Genomic DNA, 21,989 nt, shown 5'->3' with positions numbered 1-21,989 from the left:
CATCCCTTTTCACTGCCCTGTCTGTCCCTTCTAGATCAGCTACAGGGTGAACTGGCTTCTTTGTCCGTAATGGTTTTATTTCTTCTGCATCTATCTGGGACTCGTCTGTAAGAGACTTAATTATAGAGATCTGATTAGATCGATTATTACAACATTGAGTCGTGTTTTTGCCAATCATTTTTACACAGTTAATAAACAATTGCAACACTGCATTTTCTCTTTCCCGTTTAAGGCCTCGCTTTACAGATTTCTCTTTTATCTTATAGGTTTTTATAAAACCCTGCATCTCTGCACACTGCCTCAGATCAAATGTCCCCTCTGAAGGCCAGGGCGACGTGGATTCATGTGTCCGCTTGCTCCATTTGTCTGAGCATTTCTGAATTTCCTTCATCAACACCTCGACTGGAGACATGTTCCCATCCACAGATCTCATTATTGAATATGTACCTTTACTGAAGATATGATTTCAACCCCTAATTACACCTAATTATACTTGTGACTGAACTAATCCCAATCAGTGTTCATAACTGAAGTAAGTTCCCTGTCTTTACAACCCATAGTTAGTGAAAAGCAACATAAATATTAACCAGTTAAATTGTAATTAGACGCTCTTCCTTTCCGGATATCTTGGTTTTACCTCTGTTTTAAGCAACTGGCCCGATAATCATTCCTAGTGACTGTTGAGCTGATGAGTTTTGATTTGTTCTGAATAAATGAGTAAGTCTGATGCAAAGATAAACCAAACCACTGCAGAAACACCCACTTCAGAGCAACTGCTGAAGAATAAGCGTCTTATTGGAGCTGATCATGTGCTTTGTTTATATTACTAGGTTTATACAAAATCAGCGTAATTGACACCCTTGATTTAGCGTGATAGTGATGTCCCATGCTGTGCCTGACCCACATAAGGTCACAAATGGTGGTCTTGCTCATGAGAATGCAGCTGCGACAGCCGTGTAAGCAAAGAGAGACCTTTGATATAAATGGAGGAATCTTTATTAACTTTGCCCAAATAACCTAGTTAACCTAGAACCAGACAAAATGGAAACTGAAAATGAAAAAATAGAAGCTAAATCCCACCAATACACACTGACAGAAGGTATAACCAACACGCTGCAGACCACTACTAGTACACTAGCATGTAACAGTAATAATAGTAACAAGACTAAGATATGTAGTCGGGCAGACTGCGGTAAAGCCTATGTTTCTCCAATGCACACTCACACACACACCCACACACGAGCCTACTGCTAGGACTAGTACGACACACACACACACACGCTTGAGCTTAATGCTCTGAGCAGTAAAACACACACACACACACACACACACACACACACACACACACACACACACACACACACACACACACACACACACACACACACACACACACACACACTCTCTCGGGAGCGTAAACAACAGAAGAGGCCCACAGCTGACACCTCCACACCCAATTCAGAGACCGCGCCTCAACTCCCCCCTTTTTTTATTTTTTAATATACAAATATCTTCACACACCGTGACCAGCTTGACCACTCCCAACCACAGTGCGGACACGTCGTCCCAAAAATTGCACTAAAATACTCAGATTACGTCAAAATGATTATAAAAGTACAAAAAAAAGGAAACACGACATAGGACAATAAAATATGTTGTTGTAAGTTAAAACTTTTCGTCGCCACCTGGCACCAAGCCAACGGCTCCCCCCAACTATCTAAAAACACACACGTATGAGGCGCAGGGATCTGTCTCTAGTCTCACACACACACACTCCCTCTGCACCAGAGTAGTAGAGGAGCCGCTGTCAACCCAGCCTACTCAAATTTAAATCAACAACAAGCAACTATTACGCCGTTTAACTTCACATACGTATATACGCAAATACACACTTGATTAAACTTCATACACTATTGCCAGCACACTTCGTCTTCATATGCATATCACAGAAAACGCTTTTACCGGTTTCCCTATGTATAATTAATCTCTCAGGCCTCACAACTCATGAGAAAATCTACACTTGGATTGATCAGTCCCAAGCTTAATGTAGGTCTCCTCATACGCACATAAACCTACAGTGCCTAAAACCAAAATTTGATTGAATGTGTAGCACAAGGTCATACTCTATTTCCAGTGAAAAAATGTGCATATATTTTGCCACTTCAGCGTTGTTGGGCCAAAGCCATTGGCATCAGTTATGGTACTTACACAGCCTTTATATATACTTTAACCAAATACAGACTTCAAAGCCCTTAATATTAGAGTGTCCAATCCGCGTCTGCCTTAAGTCAACATTTAAGTCAACGTCTAGAGGTCAATAGGCCATGTCATTTTTTCCCCACAATAAAGGCAAAGCACAGCACACAAATAAAGCAGTTGGTTATTTATATTTATATACAGTGAATTATACAAGCAAATTCTCCACTGCCTCCCTCTGCTAATTCCCACACAGATAGTTTCCTAGAAACAGCCGAATCAGAATTTAGAAATTTCTAATATAACCAACATTTGCCCACACTGCCCCCAACACAGAGAATCGTCATGTAAGAGCTTAAGCGCATCTCACCTGTGGCCACCAGTGACGAGTCGTCTCGGGCTGAGTGCAGTCGGGCACCTGTCGGCTCCAGACCCGGCTGTTTCCTGCCTGCTTGGAGTGACGCCAATATCTGTCGTGTATTTTCTTCTACCACGGCAGAGATTTCACAAGAACCCAACTTCGAAGTTTAAATCAATAGCATACAGATTTATTATATGACAAATTAAAACTTTTAGATAATGATTACAAAAGAGTAATAGCAAGAGAGGCAGAGACCGAATTCACCCGCTTGTTCCTCTGCAGAGAGAACTGAGAGGTCGGAAATGTCCACTGTGTGCTACCAGCGGACCCTCTGCGAAGCGCTCTGAAAACCCCAGCCTGTGAAGGCCTGCTTTTAACCACCACCTAAAATCTTTCCACATGTCCAAATAAGGACGTGTAGATGCTTTTCTCGGCTACTCGGAAAGTCCTGGCGCTGGGCCGTGTTATCTGTGCAGCTCCCTGATCCATCTGGCCCACCATCAACCTCCTAGTTCCTTTCCCAGGTCGGCGTGACATTTTGAATATTTCCTTAGGAACAGCTCGGATAAACATTGTTAGGCAACAGATTCTGCAAACACAGATTCTGCGAACTCAGTTTAAGCAAACTCTTTAACCCCAGTCACTGAGGACACACATGAACCCCTCTGCTCTCTGTATTTCTCCCATAAGCAAGGATCAACTTTACTGCTAAAAGTAAATGTAAATGATATGATATGACAATGATACATAAATATACTACACACGTAATTGCCTTCATTCAATATGAGGCAAAGGGAGAGTCAAGTGAGAGAGTTAAGGATCAGCCAAAGGAAGCAGTTACAGGTGAGATAATTTTTTGACCAAAACCTAAGTGTGACTGGATGATGGACACTTGTATAAATAGATTGCACAGAAGGCCGTTAGCTCAGTCGGTAGAATGTTAAACTTTGAAAGCAAATGTCTGAGGTTCAATACTCCACATACTTACTGTAAGTTTAATTTATATTGTCTTTTATATTAGATTTCTAACAAGTGTAAATACTCTGCAATGCATGCAATTTGGATAGATGCAATGTTGGCGTGATCACACTGTGAGGACCCTTCTCACACTGAAGTCCTGTCTAACACTGTGAGGACCCATCTAACATTGAGGACCCATCTAACAGAGGATCTGTCTAACATTGTGAGGACCCGTCTAACACTGAGGACCTGTCTAACACTGTGAGGACCCGTCTAACACTGAGGACCTGTCTAACACTGAAGACCCATCTAACACTGAGGACCTGTCTAACACTGTGAGGACCTGTCTAATACTGAGGACCTGTCTAACACTGTGAGGACCCGTCTAACACTGAGGACCTGTCTAACACTGTGAGGACCCGTCTAACACTGAGGACCTGTCTAACACTGAAGACCCATCTAACACTGAGGACCTGTCTAACACTGTGAGGACCTGTCTAATACTGAGGACCTGTCTAACACTGTGAGGACCCATCTAACACTGAGGACCTGTCTAACACTGAAGACCCATCTAACACTGAGGACCTGTCTAACACTGTGAGGACCCGTCTAACACTGAGGACCTGTCTAACACTGAAGACCAATCTAACACTGAGGACCTATCTAACACTGTGAGGACCTGTCTAATACTGAGGACCTGTCTAACACTGAAGACCCATCAAACACCGAGGACCTGTCTAACACTGTGAGGACCCATCTCACACTGAGGACCTGTCTAACACTGTGAGGACCCGTCTTACCTTGAGGACCCGTCTAACAGAGGATCTGTCTAACATTGGGAGGACCTGTCCAACACTGTGAGGACCCATCTAACACTGAGGACCCGTCTAACACTGAGGACCCGTCTTACCTTGAGGACCCGTCTAACAGAGGATCTGTCTAACATTGGGAGGACCTGTCCAACACTGTGAGGACCCATCTAACACTGAGGACCCGTCTAACACTGAGGACCCGTCTAACACTGAGGACCTGTCTAACATTCTGAGGACCTGTCTAACACAATGATCATAACAACAGTGCTTAAACTAAGGTAACTCTGACTTCACTGCTTATCATTCACCCTCATCCCTCCTTCTCCTCCTCTTCTCACCAAACACTTTGTCCAGCAGGAGGCAGCAAAGACTTTGGGAGTTACGTGTCATGTCATACACACATCCAGTGTGACTTAGGACAGAGTCCCACAGAGTCACGAACAAGGTTCGAGAGCAGTTGACGCCTGCAAAAGGTAAAAGTGAATAGAAGAAACTAGGTTGGGCTGTTAAGGTTGAAGTCATCTTTGAAACAGCTGGAGGCTTGTTGTGAGGTGCAAGTTGCACTGTGAACCAAGTGTGAGAAGATAGATTTAGGTCAAAATGTCTGTTTCCAGTCCAGTCTGTTGTTCAGGACACCAAGGTTCTGGTTTCCATTCTAAATGAGGATCAGGGTAATGTGCTGTTGCCTGTGGAAATATTTGTCAATGCGTTGCCTGTCAACCAATGTGGGAGTTGCAATTTATGCAATCCAGCATTAATCAAAATATGATTAAACTCATGTTGGTGCTTTGTACCTGAGGTTGAGATAAACTCAGATCCAGCCACCCTCTAACACTGTCAACCAATGAGAAAAAGTCAGACACTTCTACTGAGGTTTATTGTGTTTGACTCTCACAACATGACACAGAGAGAAAAGAGGGAAAGCTGTAAATCCTCCCTGAGTCCAGCAGCAGGATTATGAAGGGCTTAAAACACAGGCTTAGTGGCACACACATCATCATCATCTATCTGTTCGACAGTCCATCCATCCATCCATCCATCCATCCATCCATCCATCCATCCATCCATCCATCCATCCATCCATCCATCCATCCATCCATCCATCCATCCATCCATCCATCCATCCATCCATCCATCTCTCACTATGTGATGCAGTCCTGCTCCTCTCAGACCCGCCAGAGAACCTGGAGCTGAGGTCATTAGGGTGGATTCATTTATTACCACTGGTGTTTGATCAACCTCGTGGGATTCCAAAGTGGACATGGTCCATTAATGTAAATATAAAATCTATTTTAGGTGGATGGAGGCTGCGCCTTTAATTCATGTCCCTCCCCTTTAACACAGAGCTGTTTCTGTTTAATCCCCAGTTGGGAGAGAGATGGAGAGAGAGTCAGATTAGTGAAGCCGAGCTGAAAGAGAAGCTGAACTCGCCTCTCTGGATTATTTCATGTACTCCGACCTTTTCTCACGTGTTGGATGAAAGCAATAAATCGTTGAGTCGATGAACTGATCGGCAGATGCACATTGAATCGGTGTCTGATTGTCTGATGACAAGTTTTCTGTGAAGCCACAGAAGAAAGTGCAGGATTAAAGATGGTTCAGTTTGCTCAGAGCTGAGACGGAACCAGTGGACATGTATGAGGAGAACCGAACAAGTAAGAAGATAGTTTGGTGCATGAATGCGTGAACATTCGGTTGCTTGAGACAAGTCCTACTGTTGTTTCTATGTAATGAAAGTGGTTCCAGCTTTTAATCCCTCAGTTTATGCCTCCAGTTGCTCTTTGATTTATGACCAGCAGCCGGTTCCATTCAGAGCTGATCATTACTTTCTCCATCTTGACGAAGGAGCAGCTAGCAATGTTTGAATTTACTCAACTAATAATTGAGTACTATCAGGCGAAAACAGAGTTTCTGTAGGTGCTGTGGTGGATGTTTGGATTCAAGATTTAGTAATGAATAAACACTATTCTGTAAGTTAAACAGCAGGTCCCTAAATAGATCTGGACAGAGCGTTTGAGCTCACTTTACTTCACTGGAGTCTTATACCATATCAACATGTCCAGTGAAGTTTCGCCAATGACTGTCGAAGGGAAGCAGTTTCTGACTGTTGCCGTTATCAAGCAGACAAAGCAGTCTGGATGTGTTGGTGCAGTAGGGAACAAGTGACAGAGCAAAGATGCTCAGCGATACTGGAAATGGGTTAAAGTCAGATTAAGCGAAGTTCAGTTCATTTGTTTAACTGAAATACTACAAGACAAGTGATTTCAGAGTAGACCCAACAAATCCCACTGAGAAGGGACTGCTTCCTGTAACAGAGCTAAACCTCCAGCAGAACAAAGCCCAGGGTGGAAATGAGGGCAGGGAAGAGATTCCAACACTCGCAGGTCTGTTGGGTCACTAATGAGACCTGGTCTGCCTCCAGAACCTGAACTGGAGCTGTGTTTCACTAAAGCGGGTTTGAAGTGTCTTGTCAGGAGCTTTTGAGGGTTCAAGTCTCTGTATATATATTTCAGTGATGCTTCTGAAATACACTGTTTCAGATCAGGTTTGATGAGGTCACCAGTTATTCATTCATCCTTCTGATTTTGAGCCAGGATCAGACAGACTCCACCGATGTCTGATAACACTGGCACTGAAATGAGAAGCATGGTTAATCTGACTTTCCTCCGTAAAATGAGGCTTATTTAACCAATTTAAACTTCAAAGGCTTCTCCTGAGAGACGTTGACATCTCGTCCTAGCAGTCAAACTGATCCACAGATCAAAACGACTGCAGTAACCATAAGAAGGCTACAGATAAAGCAGAGTCCAGGATGAGCTTTAAAACACATGCCTGTGCGTTTTTGTATGTTATAACTGCTTCACATCAGGAGCAGCAGCGTCATCTTACAGGATGGGTCTGATGTTTTCAGATAAAAACACACACTAAGCAGGAGCTAGTGGAGTTAGTATCATGCAGTTTTTGCTGCTGCTGCTGTGTGAGCAGTGAGGAAGAAAAGAAAGTGCCCAGCACTCACTGAACTGTCGACCTTCCAGCTGGACCAGGCTGCAGGGCAGCGTGACCCGCACTAAATCACACTCACAGAAACCCAGCGGCACAGAGACGAGTAGAAAGTTAACAAGGCGGACGAGTGGTGGGACGCTCCAACACACACTCGCTCTCCGCTCTGTGCTCACCATGATGCGAGTTGACTCAGGATAATTCGGGGATAATTAGTCGGTTCTTGTTGTCCTGCGGGCGAAGACGCTAGTCCACAGCCAAGAAGAACAATGTGACCCACAGTCCTGTGACCTGCGCCGTCCCAATGTCAACTGCTGGTTCAGATAAGGACGCTCAATGATGGCCATTGTGCTCTTCTTTCCCTGTTGTTCGTAGCTGCACATACCACACATTACGACACAGGTGGCTCCACCGAACCAGGCGTCTGTTACTGGGGGAGAAACAACCTGATTCACACTCATCACTAGCAAAGCATCTCACAGGTCACTTATCTTATCTCTGCTGAGAAGCCTATAGCCGCTGAGGAGAAGCCGCTGGGTGTTTACACACAGCAGAGGAGGAATCTGATTACTTCTGTACCTCTGGCTTGTGCTGAGGCAGACACAGCGATCAGCTTATCCCTTGCTGACAGAGCAGATCATCTGAAGTAGAGAAACAGAAGGAACTTATTTACACACTTGAGGTTCTGGTCCAGTCTCTTGCTCTCTTTGCATCCTCCTACCTGCAGAAAGTCACTCTACCACTATTAGAAAGGCAAGTGTAGTGTAAAAGTGTAAAAGCTTCTTGTCTGCGTCAGTCCAGTGGACACCTGTGAGACCTGCACAGGCACTCTAGAAAATCATGAAACGAGGGCTAAGAGAGTGAATCAGCGTTCTCCCTGTGTGTTAAGTAAGGGTGCTCAGGTACTAACACATACTGTACATAGCCCAGATCGCTCTCTCTCTCTCTCTCTTTCTCTCTCTCGCTCTCTCTCTCTCTCTCTCTCTCTCTCTCTCTATCTCTCTATCTCTCTCTCACACACACACACACACACAGATCTAGGTCACAGCTGTTCACCACATCGTTCTGCTTTCACCTCTTCTGGAAACTCGTCCTTCTCTCTCTGCTCAGACTGGACCTTCAGTCAAACAACCCAGTGATGTTGACAGGTTTCATTAGAATCAAGTCCTTACAGCACATGTTCACAAGCTGCTGGATGATCTGCTGCTTCATTCTAATACATGTCTGGAATCACAGAGCTACCTAAGCTCACGAATGAATCACCTCAGATTCTGTACAGTGGAGGGGATCAGTCCTAACCACAGAGACAAGGCAAAAGTTGCAGGCTTTTTTTAACATAGGACAGTTTTGCACTATAGCATGACGATTGTATTAGATGTACAATAGACACAAGACTTCTTCCCACTGACCCATCATTGCAGTACTGTATCTGGACCAGAGATGCAAGTCCACATGATGCCAAATGTTCTGTTCACACATGGTGACTCTTTTATATCCTAAATGTCTGGATTCCAGTGCACATCTGAAATGGGCTGATGACTGAACCATTCTCTGTCTTCAGGTGCTGGTTGTAACAGTTACACCAACACTGTGGACAGAGAGAATGGAGGAGGTGATGGAGCAGAAGAGGGAGAGGGGGATGGAGGAGGTGGAGCAGGAGGTCAACAAAGGGATGCAGAGTGGGATGAAGAACTGGATGGAGAAAACGAGGAAGGTGTGAGGATGAAGAGGACTGACACACTTCACTCAACCACAAGTTCAACTGGAACACAGAGAAAAAGAGGACAACACAATAAGAAACAGGTGAGACAACACAATAAGAAACAATAATGGACTAAACCATTAATGGAAAACAGACACATTAAACATGTCGTATACCTTAACATAAGACTGTTTAGTTTAGTGGATGGATAATGAAGGTAATGATGATGATGATGATGATGATGATGATGATGATGATGACGACAACAGTGCCACTCATCCTCCATAGGTGCAGGGCACTAACCAGGTCCAACGAGCGCCTCGAGCCTTGTTCTGTCTGAAACTCAACAACCCAATCAGACGAGCTGCTCTGCACATCGTGGAGTGGAAGTATCCTTCATTGTGACCAATCATCTTTATAGAGACTCAGTTTGCAGATGATTAAAAATAACATTTCACGCTAATTATGTTACTACAAACAAGTACACAATTAACAATTTTGTTCAGTTTGTGTACATTTTTCCTGTGGTGCATGTATGTACACAGCATCATTATGTAACATTCAAGTGAAACAGTGTTTGTGGTGTTTTACCTGCTCACCTTTCCTTCACGAGTTTCTCAGACCGTTTGACATCTTCATCCTGTTAGCCATCTTTGCTAATTGTGTTGCTCTGGGAGTTTCCAAACCATTTCCTGAGGATGACTCCAACTCCACCAACCACGACCTAGTGAGAGACACACAAATACTCAACTACACAAACACAATAAGAAGCTCCCAGGTCTGAAACATAAAATAAAAATGTGAGGACACTGGAGGTACTTTAGAGTGTGTTAGCTGGACTCAGGTTAGAATATGTGTCCTCTGTCAGGTGTGTAGAATCCTCTCAGTTCACAGTTTCTTGTCATTAACAGTTTCTTAATGTTTATTGCAACAAAAAAAGTCATATTTTTCAGGCGGTTATTCACATATATTGATTTTATTCTTATTTGAAAAGTAGCTGAAGCTGGGGTCATGAAATCGACAGGGTTTATCCTCTGTGGGGCATGAATATTCACTTCTTCTAAATCTAATTCTGGTTCTTAAAACTCTTGTGTGAGATCCAGTGTAATGTTTGACACTTGTGTACTTAAAGTAGACTCTGCCTATTTGCTAAAGAGTGTATGATGTCACAGCGGTCACAGGTCAAAGCATACAGCTTACTGATGTGTGGCTAAAACTAGCAACGTACAGCACACTAAAGGCTAACACACACTAACAGCACAATAATGGCCTGTTAACAACAAAAACAACACAGGGAGGCTGGTAGTGAATGGACCTCATGGTTGTCTGAGACTGTAAATGACCTGAGCACACACAGAACCCTGTACCATGGCAGTAGCTGCTCAGTTCTGTGTCACTGGAGCTCATTGCTGTCTGTGATACAGGGCTGTGCTGCAGATCCACTCTGTTCAATTGTATGCGTCGGAAATACTGTTTTGGTATCTTGGGGTTGTCTGGGCAGGACCACAGATGGTTATGTGAGTGGTCTGTTTACCGTCAACAATATTTAAATTACAACACAAATTGTGCTTAGATAGGATTGGCTAAAGTAGCAGAATGTGAAATAAGTAGTATGTGCACTTCTAACACACCCAGAGTGTGTTAACATGAACCAGAGAGTCATAGAAATGTACCAGCATGCCCAAAATGTGGATTTTGCTTGTGCTTGCACCTTTAAGGAACAAGTGGAGTACGTCTTCCTCATCATCTTCACTGTGGAGACCTTCCTGAAGATCCTTGCCTATGGCCTAGTGATGCATCCCAGCTCTTACATCCGCAATGGCTGGAACCTTCTGGACTTCGTCATTGTCATTGTCGGGTAAGGAAACACATTCATTTAAAAATATACTGGGGGAAGAATTTGAGAGTGTGGGTACCAGCTGCCTGTGAGTGTCCTCGCTGCATGAAAAGCATACTGACTGAATGAGCCCCTATGACAATGATGATAGCGAATATTGTTTTTCTGCTAATCTGGCCTCAGGACATTCTACTCTACTTTACAGTCAGAAATGATATGAAAAGCTATTCATCTCTTGTTGCGATAGGGACTATTTTCTGGGTTTCTTATGGTTTTAGTAAAAGATGTAGGTGGTGACCAAAAACCACCATCTCAGCAAAAGTTTACATCTGGATGACTCCTATTAACATTTTATCTCCCCTTTTATGCAGATTACGTATGCCTATCTGTTTCAAGGTCAACATTGTTCACAGTATCACAAACTGTTTGCTGCTCTGACAGGAACATTACATTCTACTGTCCCTCACCGTCTTCTTCTTCTTCTGTTGGTTTTGTGCAGGTTGTTCAGTGTCGTCTTAGAGACACTGACTCATAAATCTGGAGAGCAAGCAACCACTCACCACATGCCAGGGAAACCTGGAGGGCTAGATGTTAAGGCTCTGAGAGCGTTCAGAGTCCTGAGGCCACTGAGACTAGTGTCTGGAGTTCCCAGTGAGTCTAAGAGGTCAGGCATAGCGTGAGCATGTGTTTGCTGTGTGTATATGTTCTCATCATGTGTGTTTGCCTGTCAGGTCTGCAGATTGTTCTGAACTCCATCATGAAGGCGATGGTTCCTCTGCTCCACATTGCCCTGCTGGTTCTGTTTGTCATCATAATCTATGCCATCATTGGTCTAGAGCTTTTCATTGGACGCATGCACAAGACATGTTACTACACAGGAACTGGTAAACCCAGTTCACAGAGTCACAGATATGATCAATGCAGCAGTGTTACAATAACTAACGTTACAGTAAATACAGTAATCTTATCATCTAATCTCATCACACTCTACTTCATCTTTCCAGATAACTATGTAGAGGATGATCCGGTTCCATGTGCCTATGCGGGCCATGGTCGTCAGTGCATTATAAACGGAACCGAATGCCGGGGGAGGTGGGATGGACCCAATGGAGGCATCACCAACTTTGACAACTTCTTCTTCGCCATGTTGACTGTGTTTCAGTGCATCACCATGGAGGGATGGACCGATGTTCTGTACTGGGTAACAACCCCTTTTCCCACAGGGCATGCCCACTTCCTGAGCTCGGTGTCAGGGTTGATCATTTCATGTGTGTGCAGATGAATGATGCCATCGGGTTTGAGCTGCCCTGGGTTTATTTTGTCAGTCTGGTGATTTTTGGCTCATTCTTCGTTCTCAACCTGGTCCTGGGAGTCCTCAGCGGGTTTGCTATCACTTATGAACTTAAAACTCAAAAACTTAATGTTAAACAAACACATCCTCAGTTATGTTTGTAAATGGCACTGTGTGAACATTGCAGAGAGTTCAGTAAGGAGAGAGAGAAGGCCAAGGCTCGGGGAGATTTCCAGAAGCTAAGAGAGAAGCAGCAGATGGAGGAAGATCTGTGCGGATACATGGACTGGATCACTCAAGCCGAAGACATGGACGATCTGGACGAGGATGGGAATCCGCGTAAGACAGAGGCCAAGAGCCGGGCTGTGCTCCAATTTTTTACTTTCCACAAACATTACATGTAAGTTTGAGGGTTGTTAGTTTAGTTTCATGAATGGTTCCACTCTGTGTCTCAGGTCCATCTCTGGGGGATTTGTCTGATAAGAAGAGGACAAAGTTTGGCTGGTTTAGTCACTCCAATGAGACCCATGGTGAGTGTTCTATGTTCTATGTAGACTGTCTGTCAAGTATCTGGGTCTCTGTCTGTCCTCAAATCTTTGTGACCCTGTTTCTAATCAGGAGACTTTACTCTCTTAGGCCCAGTGTTTTATACTCTTCTTTTCAGGATGTATTTTATTAGCATTTCCGTGAAAATTCCAGGGTTTTATGTGCAAGCACTGATCCAGTCTTTCAGCAATTGCGTTTTTTTGTGTGTCTGCCTGTCAGCAAGTCTTCCTGCCAGTGAAACAGCCTCTGAAAACACTGAGAACATTGACGAGGAGCATGCAAACTGCTGCCAGGCCTGCTGGTAACACACACACACTGTCTGCATCTTTACCTATATACAGTACCTTCCTACCTGTCTACCTTTCTACCCATCTGCCTATTTACATCTTCCTGCTGTGATGTTCACTAACAGTAAACTAAGTTGCGTCTGTCTCCTTTCAGTGCTCAGATCATGAAGATTAGCTGCTGGTGAGTTCACTAACCGTTCGTACTGTTCAGTACTGAGCAACACTTTAATAATTAATAATGTAATAATTGTCTTTTTTCTATGTTTCCATCAGTCGAATGCTGCGACGTTGGAATCGAGTCTGTCGCAGAAACTGTCGCACTGCAGTTAAATCAGTGACATTCTATTGGCTTGTTCTACTGCTCGTCTTCCTTAACACATCTCTCAGCGCCTCCGAGCACTACAACCAACCCGACTGGCTGACGCAAGTCCAAGGTACCAACTGTTACTCACAGTTTTCCTCTTATAATGACTAACAACCGAGGTTATTAAACACACAGCAGTCACGCACAGACTTTGTTGAAAGAAATCACGAAAACAGAAGTTTTAAAGGGATACTTAACTGCTGAAAAGCAAGCTAGCAAAAATTTGACATTTTATTAGCTAAAATGACCAAATTGTCCAAACATGTGACCCTTATAAATGCATATTAGATGAATATGATTAAATATTTAGCTACTTATTTAGATACTAATTTTAAATACTTAGATATTACAATAGGAATTTTATTCTGCTTTGTGTTATAACAATTATTCCTTTGCTGAGATGACCCTAACCCTAACCCTGATACAATTTATAGATGTTTGAAGGAACTGAGGCCTCAGTTTACTAAGATAGTATCATACTGTAGTTGCAATTTTTCAGACGAAGCTAGGATATTTCTTCTTTGTGTTGTCTTCCAGGTTCATTAACATTTCACAGGTAACACATACAGTACACTAGATACTAAATAATGACACCAAATGCATTCAAATAGCTCTAATAGTTGCAGAGATATGCTCTGCATGTGGAGCTATGCTCTGCATGTGCATACCTCCCCTCCCCCACCCCAAAAATAGCAAAAAATAGGCTTGGGCTGCAAAGGGTTTACATTGATGGTTTATGTCCAGAGAAAACAGGGAAAAGCGGCAGGATTAAGCGCTGCATCTGTCAGGGCTCACCGCGAGCAGACAGGGATGAAGGACTCAAACGCACAGCTCAGAAGACAGGATCAGGGATGAACAGAGTTTATTCAATATTATTCCACACAGCTGGTGATGACAGCTGATGACAGGAGACAAAGGTGAACTAGGCAAGACAGGACAGAAGCGGAAGTGCATGAAAATAAAACAGGAAGTAAACACATGACTAAGTGAACCAAACTGAAGCAGACCAGAACCAAGACCGGGAACACCAAAATAAAACAGGAAATGGGCATGACAAACCAGAAAACACAGAAACAACCCAGGGTTATGACAGAGCCCTCCCCCCACGGGCGTATTCCAGACGCCCCAAAGAAAACAAAAAGCCGAGCAGGGTGGGCGGAGGGAGGTCACCAACAGGACACCAACAGGGGGGCACAATGAGAACTCCCCTCAAAACAAAACTCACACCTGAAACCGACAAACAAGGGAAAACCCACCCGACAACAAAAAATAACTCAGAGTCCAACACACCAGACTAAACAAGTCCAAGGCACAGGAGCTATTGTAGTCCAAACTCTCCCTTCTCACGGAGAGTGGAGGCGAGGGGAGATCCTGCCCAGCAGCCGCTGGGCCAGAGCGGCACCCCCAGTGCCCAAGGGCTGACCCAACGTCCGAGGAGGTCCACAAGATGCCTCCAATGACCCAACACGAACGACGACATCCCCCAGGCGGCCGAGGCATCAGGAGGCCGATGGGTCAAGGTGGCTGGTGACGGTAGAGACCGTACCACTGTCGCGGCCGGTGACTGCATCCTCCAGGCGGGGAGCTGCCCCAGCGGCAGGGCAGCCGAGGTGGCCGACGACGCAAGAGGCAGCGCCACCCCTGCGGCAGGCTGCGCCAAGACCACCAGTCAGTCGGACGCGATGAGAGCCAGCGATGAGCCGGAACCAGGGGCGATGGCGGACGAGAAGCCGGAACCAATACCGGAGACGATGACAGGACCGGAGACGAAAACAGACGTGGCGACGGAGTCGGAACCAGAGACGAAGACAGACATGGAGACGGAGCCGGAACCAGAGACGGCGACAGACGTGCAGGCGTGGCCGGAACCAGAGACGGCGACAGACGTGCAGGCTTGGCCGGAACCAGAGACGGCGACAGACGTGGCGACGGAGCCAGGACCAGAGACGAAGACAGACGTAGAGACTGAGCCGGAACCAAAGACGGCGACAGACATGCAGGCGTGGTGGTGCAACCGATGCAGGCATGGCTGGAGCCGGGCCACCAGGAACCGATGCAGGCGTGGCCGGGAACGGACCACCAGGAGCCGAGACGAGCGTGGCCGGGACCGGGCCACCAGGAGCTGAGACTAACGTGGCCGGTGCTGGATCACCAGGAGCCGATGCTCCGCAAGAACCTCCTGCACCTCCCGGAACGACTCCTGTGCACAAAGAGACAAAAACAAAAGTCTCTGCAGGACCACCAGGAACTGCAGCAGGAACGACCCCCTCCTGGAGGCCGACAGGGACTGCAGCGGAAGCAGCAACAGGAACGACCCCCTCCTGGAGGTCGTGGGGAACCGCAGCCGGCGCAACCTCCTCCTGGAGGTTGTGGGGAACTGCAGCAGAAACTGCGGCAGGCGCGGCCTCCCCCTGGAGGTCGGTGGGGACTGCGGCAGGAATCGCAGCCGGCGCGACCTCCTCCTGGAGGTCGGTGGGAACTGTGGCAGGAACTGCAGCAGGGGCGACCCCTCCAAGGCCGACAGGAACACGAACGACCCCTCCAGGGCCGACAGGAACACGAATGGCGTCCTCCGTGGAGCCGACAGGAACAGAAACTAGAACGGTGTCCTCCGTGGAGCCGACAGGAACAGAAACTAGAACGGCGCCCTCCGTGGAGCCGACAGGAACAGAAACTAGAACGGGGTCCTCCGTGGGGCAGACAGGAACAGAAACTAGAACGACGTCCTCACAGGATCCGACAGGAACAGAAACTAGAACGGCGTCCTCACAGGAGCCGACAAGAACGAGAACTAGAACGGCGTCCTCACAGGAGCCGACAGGGACGGGGACTAGAATGGCGTCCTCACAGGAGCCGACAGGGACGGGGACTAGAGTGGGGTCCTCCGTGGGGCAGACAGGAACAGAAACTAGAACAGCGTCCTCACAGGAGCCGACAGGAACAGAAACTAGAACGGCGTCCTCACAGGAGCCGACAGGAACGGGAACTAGAACAGCATCCTCACAGGAGCCGACAGGGACGGGGCCTAGAACAGCATCCTCACATGACGACAGGAAAAGGGGTCGAGACCTGGTTTGCCTGGGGGGCAGCACAGCTCAACGGGGCAGAAGCCGGGCTTGACTGGGCCAGAGCTGGGCTTGACCGGGCAGCAACAGAGTTCAAGGCAGGTGAAGAGCCTGTGGTGTCTGTAGGCTGGAGCACAGGGGCTGACGCAGGCTGGAGCACAGGGCCTGACGAAGACTGGAGCACAGGGGCTGACGCAGACTGGAGCACAGGGGCTGACGCAAACTGGAGCACAGGGGCTGACGCAAACTGGAGCACAGGGGCTGACGCAGACTGGAGCACAGGGGCTGACGCAGACTGGAGCACAGGGGCTGACGCAGACTGGAGCACAGGGGCTGACTCCGCTTGTTACTCCTCATAATTCCAGGCCTCATACAGCACGGGAACTCTGAGAACCAGGGCCACTGCCTCCTGGAGAAAATGTTGTCTGGCGTCTGGATCAGTGGTGGTGTTGGCAGACTCCAGGAGGTGCGCCAGGAAGAACACAACTGGGGGTGAGCACTGGCGGCGGATCCTGGAGAACAGGCTGTCAGACATGCCTGGAATGGAGGTGGGGGTGTCGTCCGGGTAACAGGGGAAATCTTTAGCTGGGAGAGGAGGAGCCTCGACCAGGGAAGTCGACCCCTCCGGAGCGAGGGTGTCAGACCTGGGACTCTGTCGACAGATCCTGTCGCGACAACGACGGGGAGCCGACTCCCTCTCCTCAGGCGGCAAGGCGGAGTTGGGAACCTGAGTCGGCGAAGCGCCGACTGGAACCTCGGCCGACGACGCGGCGACTGAGAGAACGGTGGCGGAAGCAGCTGGTGACTCACGGGCGGACGCCGCTCGTCGAGCGCATCTCAATTCTGCCCGCAGCGTCTGGAGGCTGGCGAACAGCGCCCTTACCCCAGGGTAGTGGAACCACCAGTGCTCCTCCTCAAGAATCTCCACCGCCAATTTCACCACGCGGAGCCGCGCCTTCACACCGGAAGCCTCCGCGTACTCCTTAGCGAGCCCCGCGAAGCACCAACGGAGATCTTCCGGTAATCCAGGCCATGAAAACGGCATGGTGAGGGAAAAAACAAAGAAAAGCGAGTGTCCCGTAAAAAATAACACCGGGCGAGAGAAAAAACAACAACAAAACAAAAACACCTGTCTGATACGGCTGGCTGGGTCCGAGTCTGGTCAGTTAGTACTGTCAGGGCTCACCGCGAGCAGACAGGGATGAAGGACCCAAACGCACAGCTCAGGAGACAGGATCAGGGATGAATAGAGTTTATTCAATATTATCCAAGAACAGCAGGCAAAACAGAAGTCAGGCAGGCAGTAGTCAAAAACTGAGGGTCACGATATCCAGGCAGAGGTACAGGCAGGGACAAGGCAAAGCGCAGTCAGGGCAGGCACGAGTCAAAACAAAACCAGAAAACTTACTTGGATACAGACGGTGGGTCTGACAACTGAGCACACAACGAACAACTAACTGACAGAGAACAAAAGGACGTGCAGGTGCTTAAATACAGGGAGGTGATTGATGACGAGACACAGCTGGTGATGACATGACAGGAGACAAATGTGAACTAGGCAAGACAGGACAGAAGCGGAAGTGCATAAAAAAAACAGGAAGTAAACACATGACTAAGTGAACCAAACTGGAGCAGACCGGAACCAAGACCGGGAACACCAAAATAAAACAGGAAATGGACATGACAAACCAGAAAACACAGAAACAGCCCAGGTTCATGACAGCATCTAAAATGGTCACATTTTTACACCCGTTTACACCCAGAATACATGTGTGTTGCGTCAGCTACTGTAGGGTGTGCGATATCACAGCTAGAATGCAAGGGCACTTTTTTTTAAGACAAAAATCTCTAACTCGTCACGACAGCCAGTTTTCACTGAACATATTTTATTTCCACTCAGTCGTGGTCGACTTTAGGGAGAAAAGCAGAAGGACTGACATTTTGATTCTGAATCGTGAGCGTGTTTTCAGTCCTCAAACATAAAATTCAGTTAAAAAAACAGTTGCTCATTCATACAGTAAAGTTATATTTAACCATTATGATTTCGCAGAAACAAGCCTGATTAGCAGGGGTGAAACTCTGCTTTCAAAGAGCAGAATGAGCTTGATTTCCCCACCTTTCGTCTCAATGCCAACAGTGCAGCTGCAGTAGATGAGTGACTGAGCTCAGAAACAGTTTAACTGGTCAAACCCCTGGGACTTCATTTATAAAGAATTGCCTAAAGTCCTACTAGATTCAGTTCTAGTTAGTTATTCTTGTTAGTTGCTGTAGTTAGTTAGTTTAGTTTAGCAATCTCTACTAAGTACTAATCTACGCATGTTTCCTTCATACATCCCAATCAGCGTAAAATTGAGTGCAGGTGAATGTGTAGCACACTCCCTTAAACCCTTACTTTCTCTATATCAGGTCATTCCAGGTCAAGTGTTTGCTGAGACGCTGTACTCCCACCCTCCTGCTTTATCTAGGTCCGTAAAACACACTGTAGTTATTGTATACTTAACAGGGTCTCCTCCTCACACGTAACACAATGAGTGCTGTTAGGTGATATATTATTCCATACCCTTGTCTCCTTAACTCTTAGCAGTGATGATTTTATGGACTTCATAAATTATTACACAACATTCACTTCATCCTGTAACAGTGCTTTTATAGCGATGTGTCCAATTGATGGGTCCGATTATGTCAGGTGTGCCTGTATTCATTGTTTATTGTTTTTTTCCGGTGATGATCATTTTCCCTTGATTAACAGTTTCCCACTATCACCTCTTCGCCTTGCCAAAAGACCAATAGCTGTAGAAAAGTACTTACACCAGCCAATAAGCTACTGTAGACCTACATGATGAAGTGATTGTTTTTTACTGATTTCAGTCAATTGTCAGTGCCCTCTTGCTGATCACACACTTATCACACCCTCATGTCAGCGCCTCATTGATATGACCCACATGCACAGCTCAGACACGCTTGGCGATGATAAATGAGGATTTATTCCAAAAGACAGAGTTCAGATCAGGCAGGGTCATACACAGGTAGGCAATGCTAAGTAAAACAAAGGATCAGGCAGAATCCGTATCGTGGGCAGGCAAGATTCGTTAACAAGGAGATCAAGATCACAGTACCGTTCCGTCAGAGGCAGGGTCATCGTCAAGCTAGCGTGCAAGGTGGTTACCAGACAGGATCAAGGACTAAGGCGTACAGAGCAGACAGGGACTAGACAGAATCGGTATCGGTGTTCAGTAGCAGGGTCCAAGATAACAAGGCTAGACTAGAATACAGGACGCTGGAAAGTGGTGGAAATCACGCAACAATCTGGCAAGGTGCTGGGGTGAGAGGTGGTGCTTAAATACTAGGTGACTGATTACTGATGCGATGCAGGTGTGGATAATGAATGGCAGGGAACAGCTGTGACGTGACATGAACCGGAAGTCCTTTCAAAATAACAGCAGAAGTAGACTTGAGAATAGAACCAGAACATTACCGACAGGAAGGACTTCAAAATAAAACAAGGAGCAGGTCCAGAAACTGTGACACTCATGAGCCGATTGTCAGCAGCCCCCTCCTTGGTCTGTCTGGGGAAGGTATTAAAAATGTTAATGAGGCCACCCCCATTTTAGCACCATTTTAGCATCTTGAAAAAAACTTCACTCTGCGAACGCGCTCCGTCTTTCAGGTGTTGTCTTTTATACTCAGTCCCCCACATGTGGACTACGCACAGACTGGCTCCACCCCCTCTCAGCCTGACCATTGCTTGGACAGGTACAGAGAAATCCAGGAAGCATTTAGGCAGAGGAAAAGATGAAAATATGGAGGAATCTGAGTGTCCCCCAGAGCCTATTTTCTTACATTTGTTAGAGCCCCATGGGGCTCTGCAGGGGTTTGTAAGGTTAAATACAGTACTACTCGACATGTTTTTGGTCAACCCCCATTAAAAAGTGTTCCTTTAAACTTCATTTGCTTCCAAAACAATAAAGACAAGCTAACACTAACTACAGTGAGAATATTTTACTGAACTATGTAATAATAATGCACTTAGTGATGAAGCTGCTTTGACAAAATTCAATCATAGAGAAATAATGAAATAACATACAGTATGAACATTACATTGATGGTGAAGTATTTGATTTTCTGTGGTATAAATTTCCTGATCAGAAATTTTTACTATATTTTTTTTTACTGTGGTTCACATCAGATGAAAAATGAAAACACAGGTTTATCAACTAATTAAACGATCAGCTGATTCACGTTTTTTCACTTTTCTCACATGCAGGCACTGACCTGTTCATGTGCTTGTCTGCAGACATTGCCAACAAAGTGCTGCTGTCTCTGTTCACCGTGGAGATGCTATTGAAGATGTACAGTCTGGGGCTGGCTCATTACTTTGTAGCCTTTTTCAACCGCTTTGACTGTTTCGTGGTGTGTGGCGGCATCGTGGAGACCATCCTGGTGGAACTTGACATCATGCCTCCTCTGGGGATCTCAGTGCTGCGCTGTGTCCGCCTGCTGCGTATCTTCAAAGTCACACGGTAAGAAACACAGCAGTTCTGGTCCGACCAAGGTTTTACTGGACCAGAGTAAAGCTGCCTTGTTTGTGTCTTTAGTATTGATTATTTCTTCAAGTCATTTTATTGTGTATGATTACTCATTACGTCGTCTGATGTCTTTTCACCTACTTAGACACTGGACAGCTCTGTCTAATCTGGTGGCCTCCCTGCTGAACTCCATGAAATCCATCGCCTCCCTGCTGCTCCTCCTCTTCCTCTTTCTCATCATCTTTGCTCTCCTTGGCATGCAGCTGTTTGGAGGAAAGTTCAATTTCGATGAAACCCAGACTAAACGCAGCACCTTTGACTCCTTCCCTCAAGCACTTCTCACCTGCTTTCAGGTAAAGATGTAAGATATGTAAAGATATGTAAAGATAAGGAGCACATCAGAGTCTGAATGAGATGATCTAAAAGAAATGACTGTGTGTCCAGATCCTGACAGGTGAGGACTGGAACGTGGTCATGTACGATGGCATCATGGCTTATGGAGGACCAGTATTTCCAGGGATGATTGTTTGTGTTTACTTTGTCATCCTCTTCATCTGTGGTAACTGTATCCTTGACAACAGGCTGTTTCACTTCTCTTCAGCTTATTTATTCAAAACAAAAACCAACAATTAATGATGAATCTTCCAAACACTTAAAAAAGACCTTAGCTGTGAACTGGTGCTGTACATGTACAGCTGAACTGCAGTGACTAGATGGGTGGTGGCTGGTAACTAGGCAGCCTTAAGCAGTGAGCACCCTAACAAAGACTTATGACAATATTCTACCGAGGAACTTGCTGTGACTAGATGACCGGATAGGAGGAAATCACAGCGTGAAGAAGAACCTGAGCATTACCGCGGAGCAGGATAGGACAAAACATAAAAGGCAAAACGGATCCATTTAAGGCAGGGGAAAATGCAGAACAAAAGGGAAACTCAAATTCAGACACAATCAACACATAGGGCAAAGCAAACAGAGCAGGTGACACACAAACAACAAACTTGACACCAGCAACAAAACAGGAGCATGAATGATAGTATGA

At 46.1% G+C, this 21,989-nt stretch overlaps 1 protein-coding gene across 2 annotated transcripts in view; it reads left to right on the top strand.

Annotated features, from left to right (window-relative positions):
- Positions 1-5,700: 5,700 nt before the first annotated feature.
- Positions 5,701-21,989, top strand: part of cacna1fb (calcium channel, voltage-dependent, L type, alpha 1F subunit) — a 65,013-nt gene continuing 48,724 nt past the window's right edge. For both annotated transcript variants that reach the window (XM_029155071.3, XM_029155070.3), the window contains exons 1-17: positions 5,701-5,984; positions 8,891-9,132; positions 9,320-9,420; positions 9,653-9,758; positions 10,750-10,889; positions 11,368-11,519; positions 11,600-11,752; positions 11,873-12,069; positions 12,147-12,250; positions 12,347-12,498; positions 12,615-12,689; positions 12,925-13,006; positions 13,147-13,173; positions 13,266-13,426; positions 20,716-20,941; positions 21,093-21,300; positions 21,392-21,512. In XM_029155071.3, the coding sequence (XP_029010904.1) occupies positions 5,963-5,984; positions 8,891-9,132; positions 9,320-9,420; positions 9,653-9,758; positions 10,750-10,889; positions 11,368-11,519; positions 11,600-11,752; positions 11,873-12,069; positions 12,147-12,250; positions 12,347-12,498; positions 12,615-12,689; positions 12,925-13,006; positions 13,147-13,173; positions 13,266-13,426; positions 20,716-20,941; positions 21,093-21,300; positions 21,392-21,512 (2,269 nt within the window). In that variant the 5' untranslated portion in view covers positions 5,701-5,962. The remainder of the gene's footprint in view (positions 5,985-8,890; positions 9,133-9,319; positions 9,421-9,652; positions 9,759-10,749; positions 10,890-11,367; positions 11,520-11,599; positions 11,753-11,872; positions 12,070-12,146; positions 12,251-12,346; positions 12,499-12,614; positions 12,690-12,924; positions 13,007-13,146; positions 13,174-13,265; positions 13,427-20,715; positions 20,942-21,092; positions 21,301-21,391; positions 21,513-21,989) is intronic.

This window comes from Betta splendens, chromosome 7, assembly GCF_900634795.4.
Source record: "Betta splendens chromosome 7, fBetSpl5.4, whole genome shotgun sequence".
NCBI lineage: Eukaryota > Metazoa > Chordata > Actinopteri > Anabantiformes > Osphronemidae > Betta > Betta splendens.
This window is presented reverse-complemented; position numbering and strand designations above follow the sequence as displayed.